General features: G+C 50.3%; 1 protein-coding gene across 5 annotated transcripts in view; it reads right to left on the reverse strand.

Moving 5' to 3' along the window:
- Positions 1-20,370, reverse strand: part of LOC128324900 (nuclear GTPase SLIP-GC-like) — an 86,408-nt gene that overhangs the window by 19,097 nt on the left and 46,941 nt on the right. For all 5 annotated transcript variants that reach the window (XM_053250059.1, XM_053250092.1, XM_053250072.1 and 2 more), the window contains 6 exons: positions 13,413-13,588; positions 11,922-11,940; positions 11,528-11,617; positions 10,570-10,675; positions 2,402-2,535; positions 1,914-2,078 (listed from right to left, as the gene is read on the reverse strand). In XM_053250059.1, coding sequence (XP_053106034.1) covers positions 1,914-2,078; positions 2,402-2,535; positions 10,570-10,675; positions 11,528-11,617; positions 11,922-11,940; positions 13,413-13,588 — 690 coding nt within the window. The remainder of the gene's footprint in view (positions 1-1,913; positions 2,079-2,401; positions 2,536-10,569; positions 10,676-11,527; positions 11,618-11,921; positions 11,941-13,412; positions 13,589-20,370) is intronic.

Below are 20,370 nucleotides of genomic sequence, written 5' to 3' on the forward strand. Positions count from 1 at the left end.
TTCTTATTTCTGCCTTGGAAAACAATTGTTGTGTAGTGTAGGCCAGTGTAGCATGCTGGACTAGGACTAGGGAGACCTGAGTTCAAATCCACATTCAGCCATGGAACTCACTGGGTTACTCTGGGCCAGTCAATTAATTCACAGCCTAGCCTACCTTACAGGGTTGTTGTGAGGATAAAAATAACGATGTACACCGCTCTGGGCTCCTTGGAAGAAGAGTGGGATATAAATGTAAAAATAACAAACAAACAAACAAACAAACAAATGCTTCTCAACAGGTGATTAGGACGGCCGGAAGTTTTTCACATGGGGATTTTAAAGCCCTTTAACTCGCATCACCTCCAGAATGGAGTAGGTGCATTCACATATCGGCCAGAATTACCCCGAAGTCCCTGTGAGTTATCGGGGAACAGTTCACACACAATTTGGGTTTTTCACTGTGTGTTAAAGTGTAACTCGATTTATATCTGGGGTTTTTAAAAAATCCACTATTTGCGTCAGTTTATTAGAAGAACTTTGTGTTCGCAGTAAAGCCTCCCAGTAAACGTGCCGTAAAGCCTGCTGTGTGTAAAGTCCCCTAGGCACCCAAGAGAGAGGGGAGTGAGAGGCCTGCATCTGTGAGAGGAAGGAAGGTTCTAAACATGTGATTGGAGGGAAACGTTCTACCCACATCAGTAGTGGCTGGTGGGCATTGGGGGGGGGAGAATCTAGTCACCAAAGCAGGAGCCTACGCCCACTTTCCTCCATGCCTGTGGGCTTGGGTATTTACCCAAGCCTGCCAGCATGGAGGAAAACAGAAAGGAGGGGGGGGGGGAACAACAGAAAAGCAGGGGCAAAAGACAGGTGCAAAGGGCAGAAAGAGGAACAGAAGGGAGAAAGCGGGGGTTGCCCCCAGGAAGAAGGGAAAAGAGACGTTAAAAATATACCCCCTGACGCAACCAGGAAGTGCATTTTTAACCCATTATTTTAGTTCTTCCTGGGGGCAGTGGCTGGAGGAGCCCCCTAGGAATCAGATTGGCTGGAGCAGCTTGAGTAGCAGCTGTTCCAGCCAGTCAGACCAAAACAAGAAGTTACAGGCAGGGGAGGAGGGGCTGGAGGAAGCTCCCTGCTCTGGAGGAGTCCCTGGCTGCTGGTAAGGCTGATCCTTTACTAGCATGTTTGTTTTCGTTGGGCGGGGGCAGCCCCCACTGATCTACATTGGTCTGTTCATCTGAATCTGGTTTCCAAGTGGGTATAAAAAACCCCACAGATATACTCAACAAGTGTTTAAAAGTATCATCTCAACTGTCCCACACTGCCAATGTTCCAACATCCCCACGTAGATCAATATCAGGGAGGGAGGGGCAGATGGAGAACCTGGCCTGTGCTGGGTCACTTGTTACTCTGCCCGAGTTAGCAGCTGAAACTTGACTGCTCCTTACTTGTCAGCTGACCCCTGATCCGCTGGGAGCAATGAGCTGAAGCAAGGAGGGAGAAGGGGAGCTGAGACCCCCTCCTCCGACAAGTGAGTGTAAGAGAGCAAAGGCACCTGGGTGTTGCTGCTGGAGTACCTAGTTTGAAACCCTGACACCTTACAGACAGGAAGAAGAGGGCCCTCCTTTCCCTGAGCAGAGGTGTAGCTGCAATTGAGCAAGGGAGGGGGGCCGAATGTCTCTGAGTCCCTGAGGGAGAGGGGGCACACTGGCTGAGTGACAGTCTGCTCGCATGTCTCCCCCTCCTGTGAGGAGGTGGGGGCAGGGGCCCACCTTCACTTTCCCAGGGCCCACTCCCATCTTGCTATGCCCCTATCCCTGAGAGGTAGGGACTGAGATCCAAATAGTGTGGTGCAAGCCCATGCTGCAGGGCTTTAGGTGTGGACTGCACAATCATGGGGCTCTTTCCCACGGAAAAACAGATAGAGGCATCTTCCTTACTGTGAGCATCCCTTCGACAATGTCCTTGTAGCAGGTTCTGGCACGCTGCACGCCATCACAAAGGGGCTGTTTTATCTGACTGAAGCATTTGTCAAGGCTCTTCTCCAAAGCATCAGTCTCTTTGTTCATGAACTCTTCCACGCCACTCTCCTGAAAATGCTGCTTCTGGAGGGACAACACAGAACACATCACTCAGGCACCAGAACGGAAGAGACGCAATTGGGAAGGCACACACACACCCCTCCCAGCAAGGATTCAGCTGTGTCCAGTTAAGGAGGAGGGTGGCCGATACAGGCCGCTGAGCTGGGAAGCAGGAGACTGACGGGACAAAGAGACCCAGGAGCTGCAGTGCACTGCAGGATGTGTGGTGAGATTTTACATATTGATTTGAATGAACTAAACAAATCTTGGACTGGGAGTCTTTAGGCCACTTAATTCCAATTGCAGCGCCTACATATTTTGACTATAGAATTTGCCATAGAACATACCGAAATATGTTGTTTGGAACCAAAGCTCTTAAAAAGCAGGAGAAGGCCCCGAGCTTCTTTGATGTAGCCCATCAGCAGATTCTTCTTTTCTCTCAGATAGATCCTCTTGATGTATTCCCTCAGCTTTGGTATCTCTGAGATGATTTAGAAAAAACACAACCAATTAAAACAAGCCATAAAAAGGAAAGAAATGTTCTTCTGAACAGATACTGGAAACAACCTATCTAGGGACCTGTGAGTGCTAGTGAGTGTCCTCACATGTGCAACTTTGATGCCTTGCCCTCTATAAATCCAACGGACCCCTCAGTTGCCATCTTCACACGTCCTGGAGATATGGATTAGGGATGCGCAAACAGGTTCAACGTTGAATGCGACTGTTCAGGGTCAAACCGAACCACCACGTTTGGTGCAACCCTGAACGCCCTCTGGGGGGGTTGCGCGGGTTGTTGTTTTTTTAAATTAACCTAACCTCTGAGGTAGTTGTCCAAGGTGGCAGCAGGGGGACCACGGAGGTTCCCCCTCCCCTCGCCAGCCTCCCTTATTCCAGAAATTGGAGGCTCCTAGGTCAGTTTTTGGCCTTTCCGCCTCGGCACAGCGGCCATTTTGGAGGCCACCGTGCCTGCGCAATAGGCCTCTACATGGCCTGGGTCATGCTGCGCTGAAGGGGAAAGGCCGAAAACCAGCCAAAGAACCTCCACGCGCACACACACACACACCCCCGCTGCCTCGGACGACTCAACCAGAGGGGGTACATTTTAAAAAAACCAACAACTCACAACCCCGGCTCTGGACCGGACTGAACTGGGGGTGGTTCAAGGGAGTGGTGGTGGACCAAACTGGCCCGGTCTGGTTCAGATCCAGTTCAGACTCAATCCAAACCAGACCAGCCAGTTCCATGCACACCCCTAATGTGGATTTCCAATTATTTGTTCATTTATTAATTTATTTTTAAATTAATTTATTTTTAATGCATTTATATACCTCCCTATATAAAAACTCAAGGCGGTTTACAATCCAAGCAGCAGCTAAAAACCCCAAATCATATAAAATAGAGTAAAATTACTGTAAATAAAACTTTTAAACATTATAAACTTTTCATTTCATTTGCCTGATGAAACAGGTGTATTTTCAAAAGTCATTTAAAAACAACCAGAGATAGGAAGATTCTGATTTCATTGGGGAGTGTGTTATAGTGTCTTGGGGCAACCCTAGAGAAGGCCCAGTTTTGAGTCTCCATCAAGCGAGCTAGTAGCAGCCCCAACCAGATCTCCCCCAATGATCTTAAGAGGCAGCAGGGTTCTTGAAGAATAAGGCACTCTCTTAAATACCCTGTGTTACTCTGGCTTACATTTTTGGACTGTGCTAGACTATGGAAGCAAACAAAACCAGTTAAGAAGATAGATAGCCAGCAGGAGAGAGGACACTTCCCAGTGTATTGCACAGAGTGCCACATGTATGACTATTTGCTCAATGGGCAGAAGTCCCCCCCCCACCTCCAGGAACTCCCCCAAGGGGAGTAGAAGGTAATAATAATTTTTGAAAACCAATTCTGAACTTCGAGGGAGGTTTGGTCCGGGTCTGGACCGAACCAGGGGGTGCGTGGGTTTGGTTCGGGGGTCGAACCATTGAACCCATGAACCAAAATCGTGAACTGCAAACCCCCGAACATGTTTGCACATCCCTATACCACATCCCTGAAGATCTCGTTCGCATGCCTCTCTGTCTCCCTGAGCTTTTCCAGATCCGCGACCTTGGTCTTGAGGGAGCAAACCTGTTCCCTGAGAGCCAGGAGCTCCTTGCACCAAACACACACCCATGACCGCTCTGGGGCAGAGGTGTTCGGCCCGCATGCTCTCCTTCTTCACGGACTCGCAACAGCCACCAGCAGCAGCGACACCCCCCCCCCCCCGCTCTCTCTTGTTGTTGCCCAGCCCTGGCTACTGCCCGGGAAGCTCCCCCGTGGCTGTTTTGCCGCCATTCAAAGCAGCGTGTGCCGGTGGTTGTGCAACAACAAGAGAGAGAGTCCGTGAAGAAGGGGGGCATGCGGGCCGAACACCTCTGCCCCAGAGCGGTGGTTGTTTGCATGTAGGGGCTCTTCGTCGGAATGGTTGCTAAATGCTTGCCCCCAAGGAGGAAATATTCAGAGCAGAGTCTAACATGAAGTGCCCGCCGGCATTGACCTGCATTGACCTGATACAGTAGTTTACTAGTGATCATTCTCTCTCTCTCTCTCTCTGGCATAAAAGTCAAGCTAAATCAGGGTTAAAGTACACTGCAAACAAAGAATTGCTTCATGTAAACTATAAGTAAAGGCTTAAAATACAGCCAAGAACATACTTTACCTAGAAATGTGGGGGTGGGGGGGTGGGTGCGGAGAGGATTGCAAGAGGATGTGTTCTTGCACTCTGAAATTGGAGCATGTAAGTTGCTGACAATGCTTTGCAGTGTCAAGGGCCATTTGAAATGTGAAGGTTTTTAACATTAGACCTGAACAAAAGCTGTTTGCAACATCAAAATAATATGCATATCTAGGGAGATGCTATTTTGTGTTTCCTCTTCAGCCACTGGCTGTGATTTTAATTGTGCTGGAAGATCTTTATCAGAGCCAGTGTGGTGTAGTGGTTAGAGTGCTGGACTAGGACCAAGGAGACCCGAGTTCAGATCCCCATTCAGCCATGATATTTGCTGGGTAACTCTGGGCCAGTCACTTCTCTCCCAGCCTAACCTACCTCACAGGGTTGTTGTGAAGATAAACTTAAGTATTTAGTACACTGCTCTGGGCTACTTAGAGGAGGAGTGGGATATAAATGTAGTAGTAGTAGTAAAAATAACAACAACAGCAGCAGCAGCACATGGAGATATTTCACAAATCTGTTTCATTAGGTGGGCGGTGGGACTTGGCAGACTAGGTCTTTTTGCATGCAATGAGAATGTCAGCCTTACAATGTCAGCCAATATTAATAATAATGTTGGGGGAAAGTTGAGAACAGTCAATTAGTTATCTGAAAGATGGGTGTCAGATGTTTGGACAGGGGTGGGGGGGGCGCAATTTCAGTACTTGCCCTAGGCGCCATTTCCCCTAGATACGCCTCTGGTTGGAATGCAACTGTTACTGGTTGGAAGATGTTCTTCATTGTACAGGAGAGGAATCTATATATATATAAAAGGATAGCAGGCAGGGATCTGCAAAAAGACGGGTCATGAGGGAGGAAGGAGCCCCTTCAGGAGAAGGAGGATGCCGTTGTGTGAATTAAATAACTCAGGGAGGGAGGGAGGGAGAGAAAAAACATGAAGGGAGGGGGAAGAAAGAGTGGGGAAGAGCGAGTGGAGGAGAGAGAAAGAGAAAGAGGGGAAGAGAGACAGAAGGGAGGGCAAGGGATGGGCCCGAGCCTGTCAGCAGCCTGAGGGGAATGAGTGGCCATGGCAGCACTAGCAGCAAGGAAGGGCCACTGCTGCTGTTTGGGGCTACTGCGGTCATTGTCAGAGGGAGGCAGGCAGGCAAGGGACAGGCCCGGGCCTGTCAGCGGCCTGAGGGGAACAAGCAGCCATGGTGGTGGCGGCAGCAAGGAACGGCCTGCTCAACCACGGCTGCTGCTCCTGGCGGGAAGAGCAGGAGTGGGGCTCGGGTGATGGTGGGGAGGTCTTGGGGGATAGGGGGCTGCAGCTTGGCCAAGAGGCGGCAGCAATGCTGCAGCCGCGACCAAGAGGGGTGAGGGGGATGGAATCAACTGGATGGAGGAGGAGGAGGAGCAGGAGTGTGGCTCAGGTGAGGGTGGGGAGATCTCTGAGGTGAGGGGAGCAATCAAAGAAATCAAGTACTAACGCACAGATGCTCTGAGCGTGCAAGAGTTCCAGCATTGAAGCAGAGAGAAATAATGGCTGCAGTCAGGATGCAGAGGTGGAGGGCCGGCAGGTGAAGCCCCTCTGGCCAGGAAGAGGAGGCGGTGGCAGGGAGAAATAATGGCGGCGGCGTGGAGGTGGGCAGATGGTGGGCATAGCCCTACCAGCTGGGAGCAGGAGGTGGGAGGCGGTGGCAGGATGGCCTGGCCCTGGCCCGCCCAATGGGGAGAACTGCGGGGGGGGGAGCTGCGGGGTGAGAGTGAGCGAGAGAGTTGAGGGGGGGATGCCACAGGCTCAGTGCACAGCTGCACAGATGCTCTGTGCAGGGTCAGCTAGTATAACCTATCCCTGCAATCGAGCTCTGTACCAGAGGACTTGAAAGTAGGAAATGTAACACCGATTTTCAAAAAGGGATCCAGGGGTGATCCAGGAAATTACAGGCCCGTTAAACTTAACGTCCGTTCCAGGCAAATTGATGGAAAGCATCCTCAAGGATAAAATTGTAAAGCACATAGATAGGAGTGAACCATCATGGCTTCCGCAAAGGTAAATCTTTCCTCACAAACCTTTTGGACTTCTTTGAGAGTGTCAACAAGTGTGTGGATCAAGGTGATCCAGTTGACATAGTCTACCTGGACTTCCAAAAAGCTTTTGACAAAGTTCCTCATCAAAGACTCCTGAGGGAACTTAGCTTTCATGGGATAAGGGGACAAGTACATGTGTGGATTGCTAACTGGTTGAAAGACAGGAAACAGAGGGTAGGTATAAATGGAGAGTTTTCACAATGGAGGGAAGTAAGAAGTGGGGTCCCCCAGGGATCTCTACTGGGACCGGTGCTTTTTAATTTATTCATAAATGATCTAGAAGTAGGGATAAGCAGCGAGGTGGCCAAATTTGCAGATGATACTAGGGGTGTGCAATTCGGATTTTCTGTGTTTCAATTTGTATCCAAATCAATTTGCATCCAAATCGAAACAGCCCTGATTCAATTTGGATCTGAATCTAACCCATCCAAATCACCTCAGATTCAATTCGGATCCAAATCGTGGCTGAATCAAATCGAATCGATTCAGGTTTCAGATATGTCCTATTAATTTCCCCAGATTCCCAGCTTTCATTTTTTAAAAAAAGCTCAGCTCTCGCCCTTATAGAACTGGAGTTATGCAGCAAAATGTGTGGTCACTATTTTTCACGTGTTCAGATTCTTTGGTGTAGAATAACTTTCACTCAATGAAACCTTATGAGGATTCATTACACACCAAATTGCAGAGGGATTGGGCAATTGCAGAGGGATTGGGACCACCCAAATTGCAGAGGGATTGGGCAAAGGGCTGATTTTTGGTGAATTGTTGACACATCTTTAAGGTTTTACGCATCTTTAAGGTTTCCCCCCATAAGGTATAATGGAGGTTTCAACAGCCCCATAAGTGCACTTGGGGGGCGCTGGGGGGGCCCATAGCAAGTAGTGGTGTAGTGCACATAGGGTGCCAGCCACTCCCATGGGTTGCTAACCCATGGGGTGCAGGGTTCTGCTGTTTCTGAGGTGGTCTGGGTGTAGATTCTATGGTAGCAAATGAGAGTGGATTCATTTGCTACCAGAGAATCTACACTCAGAACACCTCAGAAACAACAGAACCCTGAACCCCATGGGTTAGAAACCCATGCGGGTGGCTGAAACCCTCTGTTCACTACACCACTACTCACTCTGGGGCCCCCAAGTGCAGTTATGGGGCTGCTGAAACCTACATGATTCCCTATGGAGAAAAACTTTAAAGATGCATAAACTTCAACAAATAACCAAAAATCAGCCCTCTGCCCAAATCCTTTGAAAAAATTCTGGTAGCTTCTTTGCCCCCCATGGGCACTACCACCAACCCCACACCACTCTAGGCCACCCCTTTCCCTTCGATGTGAAGCGATACACCTCCATTATACCTTATGAGGGGAAACCTTAAAGATGCATAAACTTCAACAATTCACCAAAAATCAGCCCTTTGCCAAATCCCTTTGAAATTTGGGTGGAAGTCTCTACCCATTAGGCACTACCATCCCACCCCACTCTTCCACCCCAGATTCTGCTTTATGCCCCAAATCTGCCCCAAAGACACTCAACCTTCAACAATTCACCAAAAATCAGCCCGTTGCCCAATTCCTCTGCAATTTGGGTGGTAGCCTTTACCCATTAAGCACTTAACTTAAACTGAGTAGTACCTCACTGCCTTGCGGGTGGGAGTGGGGTGTAGTTGGCACACGGCAGTTGACAATTGGCACTGTCAAAAAGACAGTCAAAATGAATAGAAGAAATGAAGGTGTGTAATGAATCCTCATAAGGATTCATTGAGTGAAAGTTATTATACACCAAAGAATCCGAACACTTGAAAAATAGTGACCACACATTTTGCTCCATAACTCCACTTCTATAAGGGCTAGAGCTTAGCTTTTTTTTAAAAAAAGAAAAAGAAAGCTGGGAATCTAGGGAAATTAATAGGACAGATCTGAAACCCGAATCGATTTGAATCGAATCTGCCGTGATTCGATTTGTACCCGAATCTAGCCAGTGGACCACAGGGGCGATTTGTTTTGTCTCCGAATCACACGAATCAGCTAGATTCGGGCACAAATTGATTTGTATCCAAATCAATTTGCACATCCCTAGATGATACCAAACTCTTTCAGGTAGTGAAATCCATAACTGATTGTGAAGAGCTTCAAAAGGATCTCTCCAAACTGGGTGAGTGAGCAACAAAGTGGCAAATGAGGTTCAATGCTGGCAAATGTAAATTGATGCACATTGGGATGAAAAACCTTAACTTCAAGTATACACTGATGGGATCTGGGCTGTGGGTGACTGACCAGGAGAGGGATCTTGGGGTTGTGGCAGACAACTCATGGAAAGTGTCAACTCAATGTGCGGCAGCTGTGAAAAAGGCCAATTCCATGCTAGAGATCATTAGGAAGAGGATTGAAAATAAAACAGCTAATATTATAATGCCCTTATACAAAACTATGGTGCAACCACACTTGGAGTACTGCGTACAATTCTGGTCACCACATCTAAAAAAAGACATCGTAGAACTGGAAAAGGTGCAGAAGAGGACAACCAAGATGATCAGGGGCCTAGAGCACCTTTCTTATGAGGCAAGACTACAACACCTGGGGCTTTTTAGTTTAGAAAAAAGATGACTGCGGAGAGACATGATAGAGGTCTATAAAATCATGCATGGTGAGGAGAAAGTGGATAGAGAGAAATTCTTCTCCCCCTCACATAACACTAGAAGCAGGGGTCATCCCATGAAATTGATTGCCAGGAATAGATAGCTTTGTTTTTCCACTTTAGCTTGACTTGGAACTTGCACATGAGCAGTTCATGATCTGTTCCACAATCGGCCCCCAGGCAGGTCTTTGCTGATATAACTGAGCTCTTCCACCTCCTTGCACCAATAATGTAATCCATTTGATTTCTATGTACTCCATCTGGTGATGTCCATGTGTATAGGTGCTGCTTTGGTTGTCTGAAGAATGTGTTAGCAATGAAGAGATCATTGGCTTGGCAGAAACTAATAAGTCGTTCTCCTGGTTTGTTTCTGTTTCCTAGGCCATATAGGCCGACTGTGTTTTCCTCCTTACCTTTTCCAACTTTGGCATTCCAGTCTCTAACCACCAGCATCACATCTTGCTTGCATGTTCTGTCAATTTCAGATTGAATTTGAGCATAGAACTCATCAACTTCCTCTTCTTCTGCATCAGTCATTGGGGCATAGACTTGAAGAACTGTCATGTTAAAGGGTTGTCCACGAAATCTGATTGATATTAGTCGGTCACTGACCACATTGTACCCAAGTACTGTCATTGCTATATCCTTCCTGACTACAAAAGCTATTGTTTTACAATATTATGTTTTACAATGCTGACACCTTTATTGATTAAAAGGCTCTAGACTAGCAATACTGCAAGCTGAAACCCACCCACATGCCTAAATGCTCTGTACATTATGGATCCAAGGGTCATCATGAGTATCTGGAGGACACTGTGGCCAGTGGAACCTACCTACTCTGATAATATATCCTCCTCAGCACACCCTGCAAGGTCACCCTCCACCTTGGAGGAACCGAAACAGTCCATGGAGGGATGGTCACAGGAGAGAAAACTCTGATGGGCATTTAAGTCAGGACTGCGAGTCCTGGTGTAAAAGGGGAGTGCAGAGCCCCACCACTGAGCAAGTTCCACTATGTTCCATTCCCTGCACTGCTGCTGAGCCTTTTGACCATCTGTGGAGGACAGGGACACAGGTGGGACGAAGCCTCAAAAGCCGACATTGCCTCCATTACCTGTTTCTTTGGGGCTGAGATGTTTTGCCTCCCAGAAATCTCTAGTGCTGACCGTATAAACCAGATCAGACTTCTTGAGAAGTTCCGAATCAGATGGTAGCCTTTTCTGAAACAAATCCAAAAGGAAGGGCTTGACAATTAGGCCTCTCTATTGTTGCTACAGCTGATCTTGTACAAAATTCAAAGAACAAGAATGTACACACTGTCCATCTGCAAGCCCCCTCCTTGTGATAAGCGGCTCCTCAGCACTGGCATTTTTAAAAAGAGAAGACTTTGTGTTTCCCCATAAAATGTTTTGTTGAATTTTGGACACCCATCCTTCTGGCACTGCTTCTCTACTCCAAGCCATTCTCCACAGAGTGCTATCATCAGTGCCCATGGCACACTGCAGGGAGCGCCGCTCCTGGTTACGCTGCCATCACAGCGGGGGCCGATTGATCTCCCTCCCAAATGGGGCTACGAGGCCCCGTTTGGGAGGGTGATTGGCCCACACGGCATTGGCAGCGTGGCCAGAACTGCTCTCCCTGCCTTTAAAGGCAGGGAGAGTCGCTCCAGCCCATGCTGCCTAACACAGCGCGGGCCGATCTCCCTTCCAAACGGGGCCGTGTGGCCCTGTTTGGGAGAGAGACCATCACCCCCCACATCTGATGTCAGACGTGGGGTGTGGCTAGCCACCCCCCCCCGAGGCTGACATCAGATGTGGGGGGGGGGCAGGTGGCTGTAGCAGCGGCCGCACACGGGCCACCGCCAGCCTCCCTACACTCCTGAATACACTCATGCATGCTTGGGCTTCCTTCTGGTTGGGGTTGAGAATTAAGGAGTTAAGACAACAGAATCGCTTCACAGAATAGGTGGGGTTTGTAGAAAGCTGGAAGAAAGGGAGAGGTGAGGCCACACAGAGACCCTAGGAGGGAGTTCCAGGCATAAGGGGAAGCAACTGGAACATGGTCAGCATTACCTTCAGCTTCTTTCTAATGCTGTCCTCCATGTTCTTCTTCACATCTTTATTTCTCTTGATGATGGCATCATGAAGATTCTTAATAGAAGCCTGCATTTGGAAAAGCCCAAAGAACAGGGGTGACTCCAAGGGGCAGCAAGGGAAAGTGGGTGCTCCCCCAAACACATTTCCCACTCCCCTTTCACTTGAATTAATTATTTTAAAAGTAGGGGTGTGCACATAACACCCTCCGTTGTGAAAACTGTCTATTTTTTCCTACCCTCTATTTTCTGCCCTTCAACTTGTTTCCAATCCACACATGAACCTGTTTCCTTATGCCTTGATTATATGTGCACACTTTTGCTCTGGAGCTGTTTAAATCCACAGTACCATACACAATTTTCAAAATACTTACACTTGTATTTCTTTGTCGCCTGGAAAAGAAAAAAAGAGATTTACTTGGGCAAGTATAATAAATGAATTTAAAGAGAGCATCTTAGGAACCTCAAGAATAATCCAGTCAGTGGTATGAATTTGAGGTTGAATTGAATCGCAGACCCCCTAACTGATTCATTCATTGAAAGCAGCTAGCTTGACCAGCTGCCTTGACGAATCACACCAATTTGACCCAAATTTATTCGGGTGTATCTGACACCATTTTGAGGCCCATTTTTCTGGGGAAAGGGGCCTCAAAACTCCGGTGAGAGTTGGTCTACCAATTTGGATCAGTGGGTAGACCAGCTCTCTGAGGTGGGCCGACACTCCAAGTGCGGTGTGGAGGTTGGTCTACCCGCCAATCCCAATTGGTAGACCAGCTCTCCCTAGAAAACCAGGAGAATGAAGTCGAATCAGGGGTGATTCTCTTCTACCCCAAATCAGTTTGCACATCCCTAATCAAGGGGTTCCAGTATCCTAAAGGCCAGTGACTCGTTTCTTAAAATGTCAGCTCAGGCAGGATTAGAGCACGGGCTTGCTGGAGTTCAACTTGATTTTTGAGAACAAGTTTGTGCTAACATGGAGTTGCAGTTTTATTATTTTGTCCTATTACAAAATGTACATAACCTAAACATGAATCATGCAAGGACTTTTCAGTTCAAAAGCAGATATCATGAAACATGAAAGATTTTTTTAAAAGAGAAGGAACTCATTGATAACAATTTGGAGTTACAGTTCTTGAACTGTTTCTGACCATGTTTCTGACCACGCAAATAGCCGCTGTGCATGCACAGAGGGCATGTGCATGCCGCCACCACACAAGGGGTGCTGGCGTGTGTGCCACCACAGCAGGAAGCTTTATGGAGGGGTGGAGGCAGGGTCGTAACTGTCATAGGGCAAGAGGAGACAGTTGTCTGGGGGCCCACTGCCTTGGGGGCCCACCCAGAGGCAAGTCACATGACTGACTCCCCCAGCCGCGCACCGCCCCCCTGGGCTTCCTTCAGTTGTATGCATCCTCCGAAACTGATGTGAGTGTTCAGACCTGGAGCTACCAGAACAGCATGTCTTTCTCTAGTACCATGAAATGATAATATATATAGTTTTTACTTCAGTGAGAGGGGGGCCCATTTTAAAATCTTGTATCAGGGCCCACTCCAACCTTGCTATGCCCCTGGGTGGAGAAGCAGGTACAGGCCTGCTCTTCTCACTTTATAGGTGCCAAATCTGTACATGAATCTCGATCTGTGCACATCCCAACAAAACAGAAAGAGGCCCATCCTTCCATGCCCTGTGCCCAAATCAGAGTTAAAAATTAAATTCACACAAACTTGAAATTACCATTGGAATTCACATGTTTCAATAGTAGATAATTAAATTATAGTTGGGAAAAGCTGATATTCAAATTTGATGCAGGAATTGTTTGCTGCTTAGAGCAAGAGATCTGATCCCTGGCCAGAGAACCCTGTTGTACCTCTTGTATTCCTCCAGGTCCAGCTTATCCGACTTGGTGACCACCATGATGATATCCATGCATATTCCCCCCACATAAGCCTTGATGCCTGCATTCAGCAACTGTGGTTGTTCCTTTTCTCCTGTGCTACGCTCAATGTCGCTAATAATCCAGAGGACTGAACACATATCAACGCTCTGTTTCAAAAAAGGGGAAATAAGTGCATCAGACAACAAGCACACAGAATTCCAACCCTCCAGCTTCTGAGGTGGGGCCCTGCTGAGTCTGAGACTAACAGTGTGGTCAAACAGACCAGGGGTCCACTTCCAGCATGGGCAGAAAAGGAAGCAGAGCATGTGGTCTGGCCAGGTTCTTCCACGACTCCACAAGCCCTAAGGGCTCTCAGGCAGCTGGGTCTCTACTGCCATGTAGGGGTGTGCACAAAATCGGTTTGCCTGGACTCAAATTGGACCAGGTATGTTTTGTGACTCTGAATGAGGGGACCAGCGGCTCAAATTCAAGCTGCTTCGAGGGTTCTAGAGTTGAATTTTTCACTTACCGCCATGGTGCTCCAATGGCTGGGGGGGCCCTCCAGCGGTTCCCCCTTCCCCTGCCAGCCTCCCCCCACCAGCCTCCCCAGTCTACAAAGCAGGGGCATAGCCACCATTGTGCCAATGAATTCAAAGAACCTGGGCTGCCAATGAAAGGGGCTGCCAAAGCCCCATGGCTTAGGCTCTGAAAGAGCCCAGAGTGAACTCACCCCTTCCACGCCCAGGCTGCCGGGAGCCTGGGCAAACACTCTATTGGTTATTTCAGGCAGCGCTGGCTGCCCAATGGGACATTTTTCCCTTTCTCTCCCTCCGGAGATGGAGAGAAATGTGAAAACATCCTATCAGGCAGCCGGCACTGCCTGAAATGATGAGCTGAGAGCTCACTCAGGCTCTTGGCAGCCCGGGCCACACCCACTTTGTGTCACGTGCAAAGGGGGCGTGGCCCGGACTGCCAAGAGCCAGAGTGAGTTCTCAGCTTATTATTTCAGGCAGTGCTGGCTGCCCGATAGGACGTTTCCCCCTTTCTCTTCTCCAGGGAGAAAATGTCCTATCAGGCAACCAGCGCTGCATGAAATAACAAACAGAGAGTTTGCTCATGCTCTCGGCAGCCCAGGCAGGAGGGGGGAGTTCACTCTGGGCTCCTCCATTGGCTGAGCTGTGCCCATGTGTGTGTGACATGGGCGAATCTGGAGGGGGCCTCCAAGCGAGGCCGGACTCAGGCTGCTGTTCGGCTGGCTCCGCAGCTGCTCCAAAGGGATGTTTCAGCCCATTTTCAGACCGTTTCAGTTCTTTCTGAGATGGTAGCGGCCATTTTGGAGGCCACTGTGCATTCACCCTGGCAATTTGCATGGCCAGGGCACATACGTGATGGCCTCCAAAATGGCTGCTGCCACCTCAGAACGGGGCAAAACAAACCTATGGAAACGGGGGGGGGGGGCAGGGAGGCCGGCAAGGGGAGGGGAAACTGCTGGAGACACACACACCCCGAGGCCGCTGCTGAACCCAGTGATAAGTTTTTTTTTAATTAACTCTAAAACCCCTGAGCTGGCCCCAAGCCAGCCCAGAGGGTTCAGATTGAGCTGCAACTGAACTGGGCCCGGTCCAGCTTGATGGAAAGCCCTCAAGCCCGACCAGTTAAATGTCGAACCTGCTTGAGACTGCACCAAATCAAACGTCCCTACTGCTATGATAAATAAGGCAATTGGTTGAGGAGGGGGATAGATGGATGGATAAGAAAAGCAGCAGGACACTCAGACAATCAAACAGAAAGGTATGGGAGGATGGCTAGGATGTGCAAAAGTCAACCCATGCCATGTGAGCTCCAGGTGTTCGGCCCACACAAGCCACATCTCAATGGATCAGAAGATGGGTCTCTCAAGAAAAGGACTGTAAGTTAAAAAATTTAATTGAACTACAAAATCTGGTTAGTAATTGGTTTCAGTACCATCAGTTAAATGAAGTTTTTAAGAAGGATTTCAAACTTGGATTTGAGGATCAAATGTCGAGATTTGAGAAGGAGCTATGTGAAAATGATGAAAAATTAGTGTCTAAGATGTATAGGCTGTTGCTTTTGGAAGAGACAAGAGATGAAGTGGTTAAAACAACTATGATAAAATGAGCTCAAGATGTGGGTCATAATATAGATATGGCAGCTTGGGAAAATTATGGAAAACTGATTTAAAGTTCACTGCATGTTACACTTTAAAAGAAAATTATTATAAGATGATGTACAGGTGGTATTTGACGCCTAAAAAATTGGCGACAATGTATAAAAATGTTTCAAACAAATGTTGGAAATGTGGACATTGTGAAGGAACTTTTTTTCATATGTGGTGGTCTTGTAGGAAGGCAAAGGCCTTTTGGGACATGATATATAATGAGTTAAAAAAATTTTTTAATGACATTTCCTAAGAGCCCAGAATCCTTCCTATTGGGAATAACGCAAGGAGAGTTTTCCACAAGCAATTTAACATTCTTCATGTATGCAACCATGGCGGCTAGAATAGTATATGCACAGAAATGGAAGGACAATGAACTGCCCTCAAAAGAAGATTGGCTGATAACAATTTTGGAATATGCGGAGATGGCAAAACTTACAGTACTGATAAGAGATCAAAATTTGGAAGGTTTTAAAGAAGATTGGAAATCATTCTTACTGTACCTAAAGAACTATTTTCCTAATATTGATTTTTCAACAGGGTTTGAAATTTAGTAATATTAGCAGGTTGAGTAGACTAAAATTGAGTTGGTTAAGATATAGGATATATGTTTTGAATTATTATAGCAAGGGTTAATTGTATAGTTAGTGATTCGCGCTGATTGGTGAGCTGGAAGTCAATTTTTATATGTAACTTGTGAATTTAAGCCCGTTAAATTAACGGGCGCTAGTAGACCGCTATTGCGGCTTGCTCTTTGGGGCTGGCTGTTCCCTTCTCTCTCCTGCCCCACTCTCCCTCCCCCCTTCTGCCCCACACTCTTGCCTCACTCCCCTCCCTCCCACCCCACTCTCTTGCCCTTCCTCCCCCTCCCACCCCTCTCTCTCACCCTCCCCTCCCTCTCAGCGTCCTGCTCCAGTCCCTCGTGCCCTTCCCTTCCCCCTCCCCCTGCCCCACTCCCTCTTGCCCTTCCCCCTCCCCCTTCCCCACTCCCTCCTGCCCTCCCCCCTCCCGCACATCCTCCCCCCTCCCCCCTGACCCACTCCCTCTTGCCCTTCCCTCTCCCCCCTGCCCCACTCCCTCTTGCCCCTCCCCCTGCCCCACTCCCTCTTGGGGCCAGCTAACTCCGCCTCCCCTGGCCAAGGCTGCGGCTCTGCCACCTCGGCCGCACCGCGTCCTCCTCCACCCAGCCAGGCCCACCGCCTCCTCTGGCCGAGAGTGGGGGCCCTTTTCCAAGAGTACTGCCCCACTCTCCCTCCCTCCCTTCTGTCCCACACTCTTGCCTTTCCCCCTCCCCCCTGCCCCACTCCCTCTTGCCCCTCCCCCCTGCCCCACTCCCTCTAGTCCCCCCTGCTCCACTCCCTCTTGCCCTTCCCACTCCCTCCTGCCCCACTCCCTCTTGCCCCTCCCCCCTGCCCCACTCCCTCTAGCCCCCCCTGCTCCACTCCCTCATGCCCTTCCCACTCCCTCCTGCCCCACTCCCTCCTGCCCTCCCCCTTCCCCCCTGCCCCACTCCCTCTTGCCCCTCCCCCCTGCCCCACTCCCTCTAGCCCCCCCTGCTCCACTCCCTCTTGCCTTTCCCCCTCCCCCCTGCCCCACTCCCTCTTGCCCCTCCCCCCTGCCCCACTCCCTCTAGCCCCCCCTGCTCCACTCCCTCTTGCCCTTCCCACTCCCTCCTGCCCCACTCCCTCCTGCCCTCCCCCTTCCCCCCTGCCCCACTCCCTCTTGCCCCTCCCCGCTGCCCCACTCCCTCTTGCCCTCCCCGCTGCCCCACTCCCTCTTGCCCTCCCCCTCCCCATGCCCCACTCCCTCTTGCCCTTCCCCCTCCCCCTGCCCCACCCCCTCTTGCCCTTCCCCCTCCCCACTGCCCCCTCCCTCTTGCCCTTCCCCCTCCCCCTGCCCCACTCCCTCTTGCCCTCCCCCTCCCCATGCCCCTCCCTCTTGCCCTTCCCCCTCCCCCTGCCCCACCCCTCTTGCCCTTCCCCTTCCCTGCTGCCCCACTCCCTCTTACCCTTTCCCCTCCCCTCTGCCCTTCCCCCTCCCTCCTGCCCTTCCCCCACTTCCTCTTGCCCTTCCCCCTCCCCTGCCCCACTCCCCCTGCCCTCCCCCCTCTCCCTGCCCCCTCCCTCTTGCCCCTCCCCGCTGCTCTGCTCCCTTTTGCCCTTCCCACTCTCCCCTGCCCCACTCCCCCTGCCCTCCCCCTCCCCCTGCCCCCTCCCTCTTGCCCCTCCCCGCTGCTCTACTCCCTTTTGCCCTTCCCACTCTCCCCTGCCCCACTCCCTCCTGCCCTCCCCCTGCCCCACTCCCTCTTGCCCTTCCCCCTCCCCCCTGCCCCACTCCCTCTTGCCCTTCCCCCTCCCTCTCTATTTTGAGAGTTCTACTTACCAGGCCGCCGCCGCTCCTCCTCCCATGCGGAGAACAAGAAAGTCCCGCTGCCCGGTTCCCTCCCACATTGTCATTAGGCTCGTTGCCTTCACGGGCACAAGAAGAGTGCCGCCGCTGCCGCGGGCAGGCGGGCGGATGGTTCTGAGAGTCCCGCCGGCGCCACGCGCGGCTGGGTGGCCGGGCCGAGAGTGCCGCCGTCGCTGTGGGCGGCCAGGCGGAGAGTTCCGCCGTGAAGAGTGCCGCCGCCGCGGCCAGGCGGCTGGGCCCGAGAGTGCCACCGGTGCCGCGGGCGGCTGGGTGGCCGGGCCGAGAGTGCCGCTGTTGCTGTGGGCGGCCAGGCGGAGAGTTCCGCCGCCGCTGCCAAGAGTGCCGCCCGCCGCTGCCGCCTCTGCCCTCCCCGCAGACCGTCCGGTCCCGCAGCCGCCGCTTCCGGCCTTCCCGTGGCCGGGCCGGCCATCCGGCCAACATGGCTGCCTCGTGCCTGCGGCCGTGTCTCCCTTGAGACATGGGCGCAGACACCGGAGACACAGGCGCACACCCAGGGATCTTATTATATAGAATGTAATGAGATGTTCAAGATATTGTTAAAATCAATAAAAATTTAAAGCGGGGAAGAAAAAAGAGGATGGGTCTCTCAGGCGTGCCTGTTTGTAGGACTCGTCCCAGCCTTTCCCACTAGGAGATCACACCCAGGGTTTGAGTGCACAACAACTTGTACTTGAGAGTGGTCCTATGCCACAGTGTTTTGAGTTTGGAGGCAATTAGCTGGCTGGCCATTCTTTTGTGACTTAATCACTGTGAATGATATTGAAGGATCCTAAATAGCTCCCATCCTGGCAAACAAACCCACTTATACAAAACTATGGTGTGGCCACATTTGGAGTACTGTATACAGTTTTGGCAACTACAGGGAGACATGATAGAAGTGTATAAAATTATGCATGGTGTAGAGAGGGTGAACATAGACATTTTTCTCCCTCTCTAACAAATTAGAACCAAAATTAGAACCCATTAAACTGATGGCCAGGAAATTTAGGACCGACAAAAGGAAGTACTTCTTCATACAGTGAGGCTCTTCTCACAATCAAATAAGAAGAGCCAAATCGGGTTTGTGGGGAGAGCGGGCTAAGCCCAGTCTCCCCACAGATGATCAGTAAGCCCTTCCTGGGTGGCCGCAGCGGCCGTCCACACGACTGTCGGCTCCATCACAGAACCAGTGGGGGCTTGGGGGTTTAGGGTCCACGCAGCCCCCGGAAGTTCCAGCATGCCCTGCACGAGCGTGTATACAACCAGCAAAAATCAGGCTAGGCTCTCCTAGCCCAATTTTCACTGGTTGTGAGAAAAGCCTCAGTGTATAATTACTCTACGGAATTCTCTGCCAGAAGATGCGGTGTTGACTACTAGTTTGGATGGCTTTAAGAGCGGTTTGGATAAGTTCATGGAGAAGAGGTCTAGCAACGGTTACTAGTCTGAGGGCTACATACCACCTCCAGCCCAGAGGCAGGATGCCTCTGAATCCCAGTGGCAGGGAAGTAACAGCAGGAGAGAGGGCATGCCCTCAGCTTCTGCCTGTGGGCTTCCAGCGGCATCTGGTGGGCCACAGTGGTAGGCCAGTGTATGAAACAGGATGCTGGACTAGATAGGTCTGATCCAGCAGGGCTGTTCTTATGTTCTTAATAACTTGAAACTTGGCACTTGTGGTCTACTTGGCACTTGTGGTCTTGGCACTTGTGGTCTACTACACAAGGGGGCTATTCACACGACCACGCAGGTGGTTGGTTGGCCAGGTGGGCTGTTGGGAAGGTAGGGTTTACCCTACCATATCCCGCAAGGCATCACGCGATGAGCACAGTGCTTTTTAGAATTCCCCCATCAGATGGGTGCTCTAGGCGTCTGTTTCTTTGTCTTCTGTAGCGCCTGAGGAGACACATGATCCTGGCAGCCAGACTAAAGGACCACTAGCTCCCTTAGCCTCCATGCATAATGGAGGAGATCCGGTCTTGTGGCCATAAAAACATAAGAACATAAGAACAGCCCTGCTGGATCCGGCCCAAGGAGGCCCATCTAGTCCAGCCTCCTGTTTCACACAGTGGTCCACCAGATGCCGCTGGAAGCCTTCAGGCAGGAATTGAAAGGGGCATGCCCTCTCTCCTGCTGTTACTCTCCTGCAATTGGGATTCAGAGGCATCTTGCCTCTGAGGCTGGAGGTGGTCTGTAGCTGCTCAAGCTTGTCTGCCTTTTAGTAGTTTGAAGATTTGAGCAACACTTCAAAAATTAATGTTACCCCATCTTACTAAAACCTATGGTAAACAAGTACTGACAAAGTTATTCATTGAGGCTATTCTTGCAATGGGTGCAAACCAGGCTAAAGGAGCCCAGCCTGTTTTT

Source organism: Hemicordylus capensis, chromosome 1, assembly GCF_027244095.1.
Source record: "Hemicordylus capensis ecotype Gifberg chromosome 1, rHemCap1.1.pri, whole genome shotgun sequence".
NCBI classification, from domain to species: Eukaryota; Metazoa; Chordata; class Lepidosauria; order Squamata; family Cordylidae; genus Hemicordylus; species Hemicordylus capensis.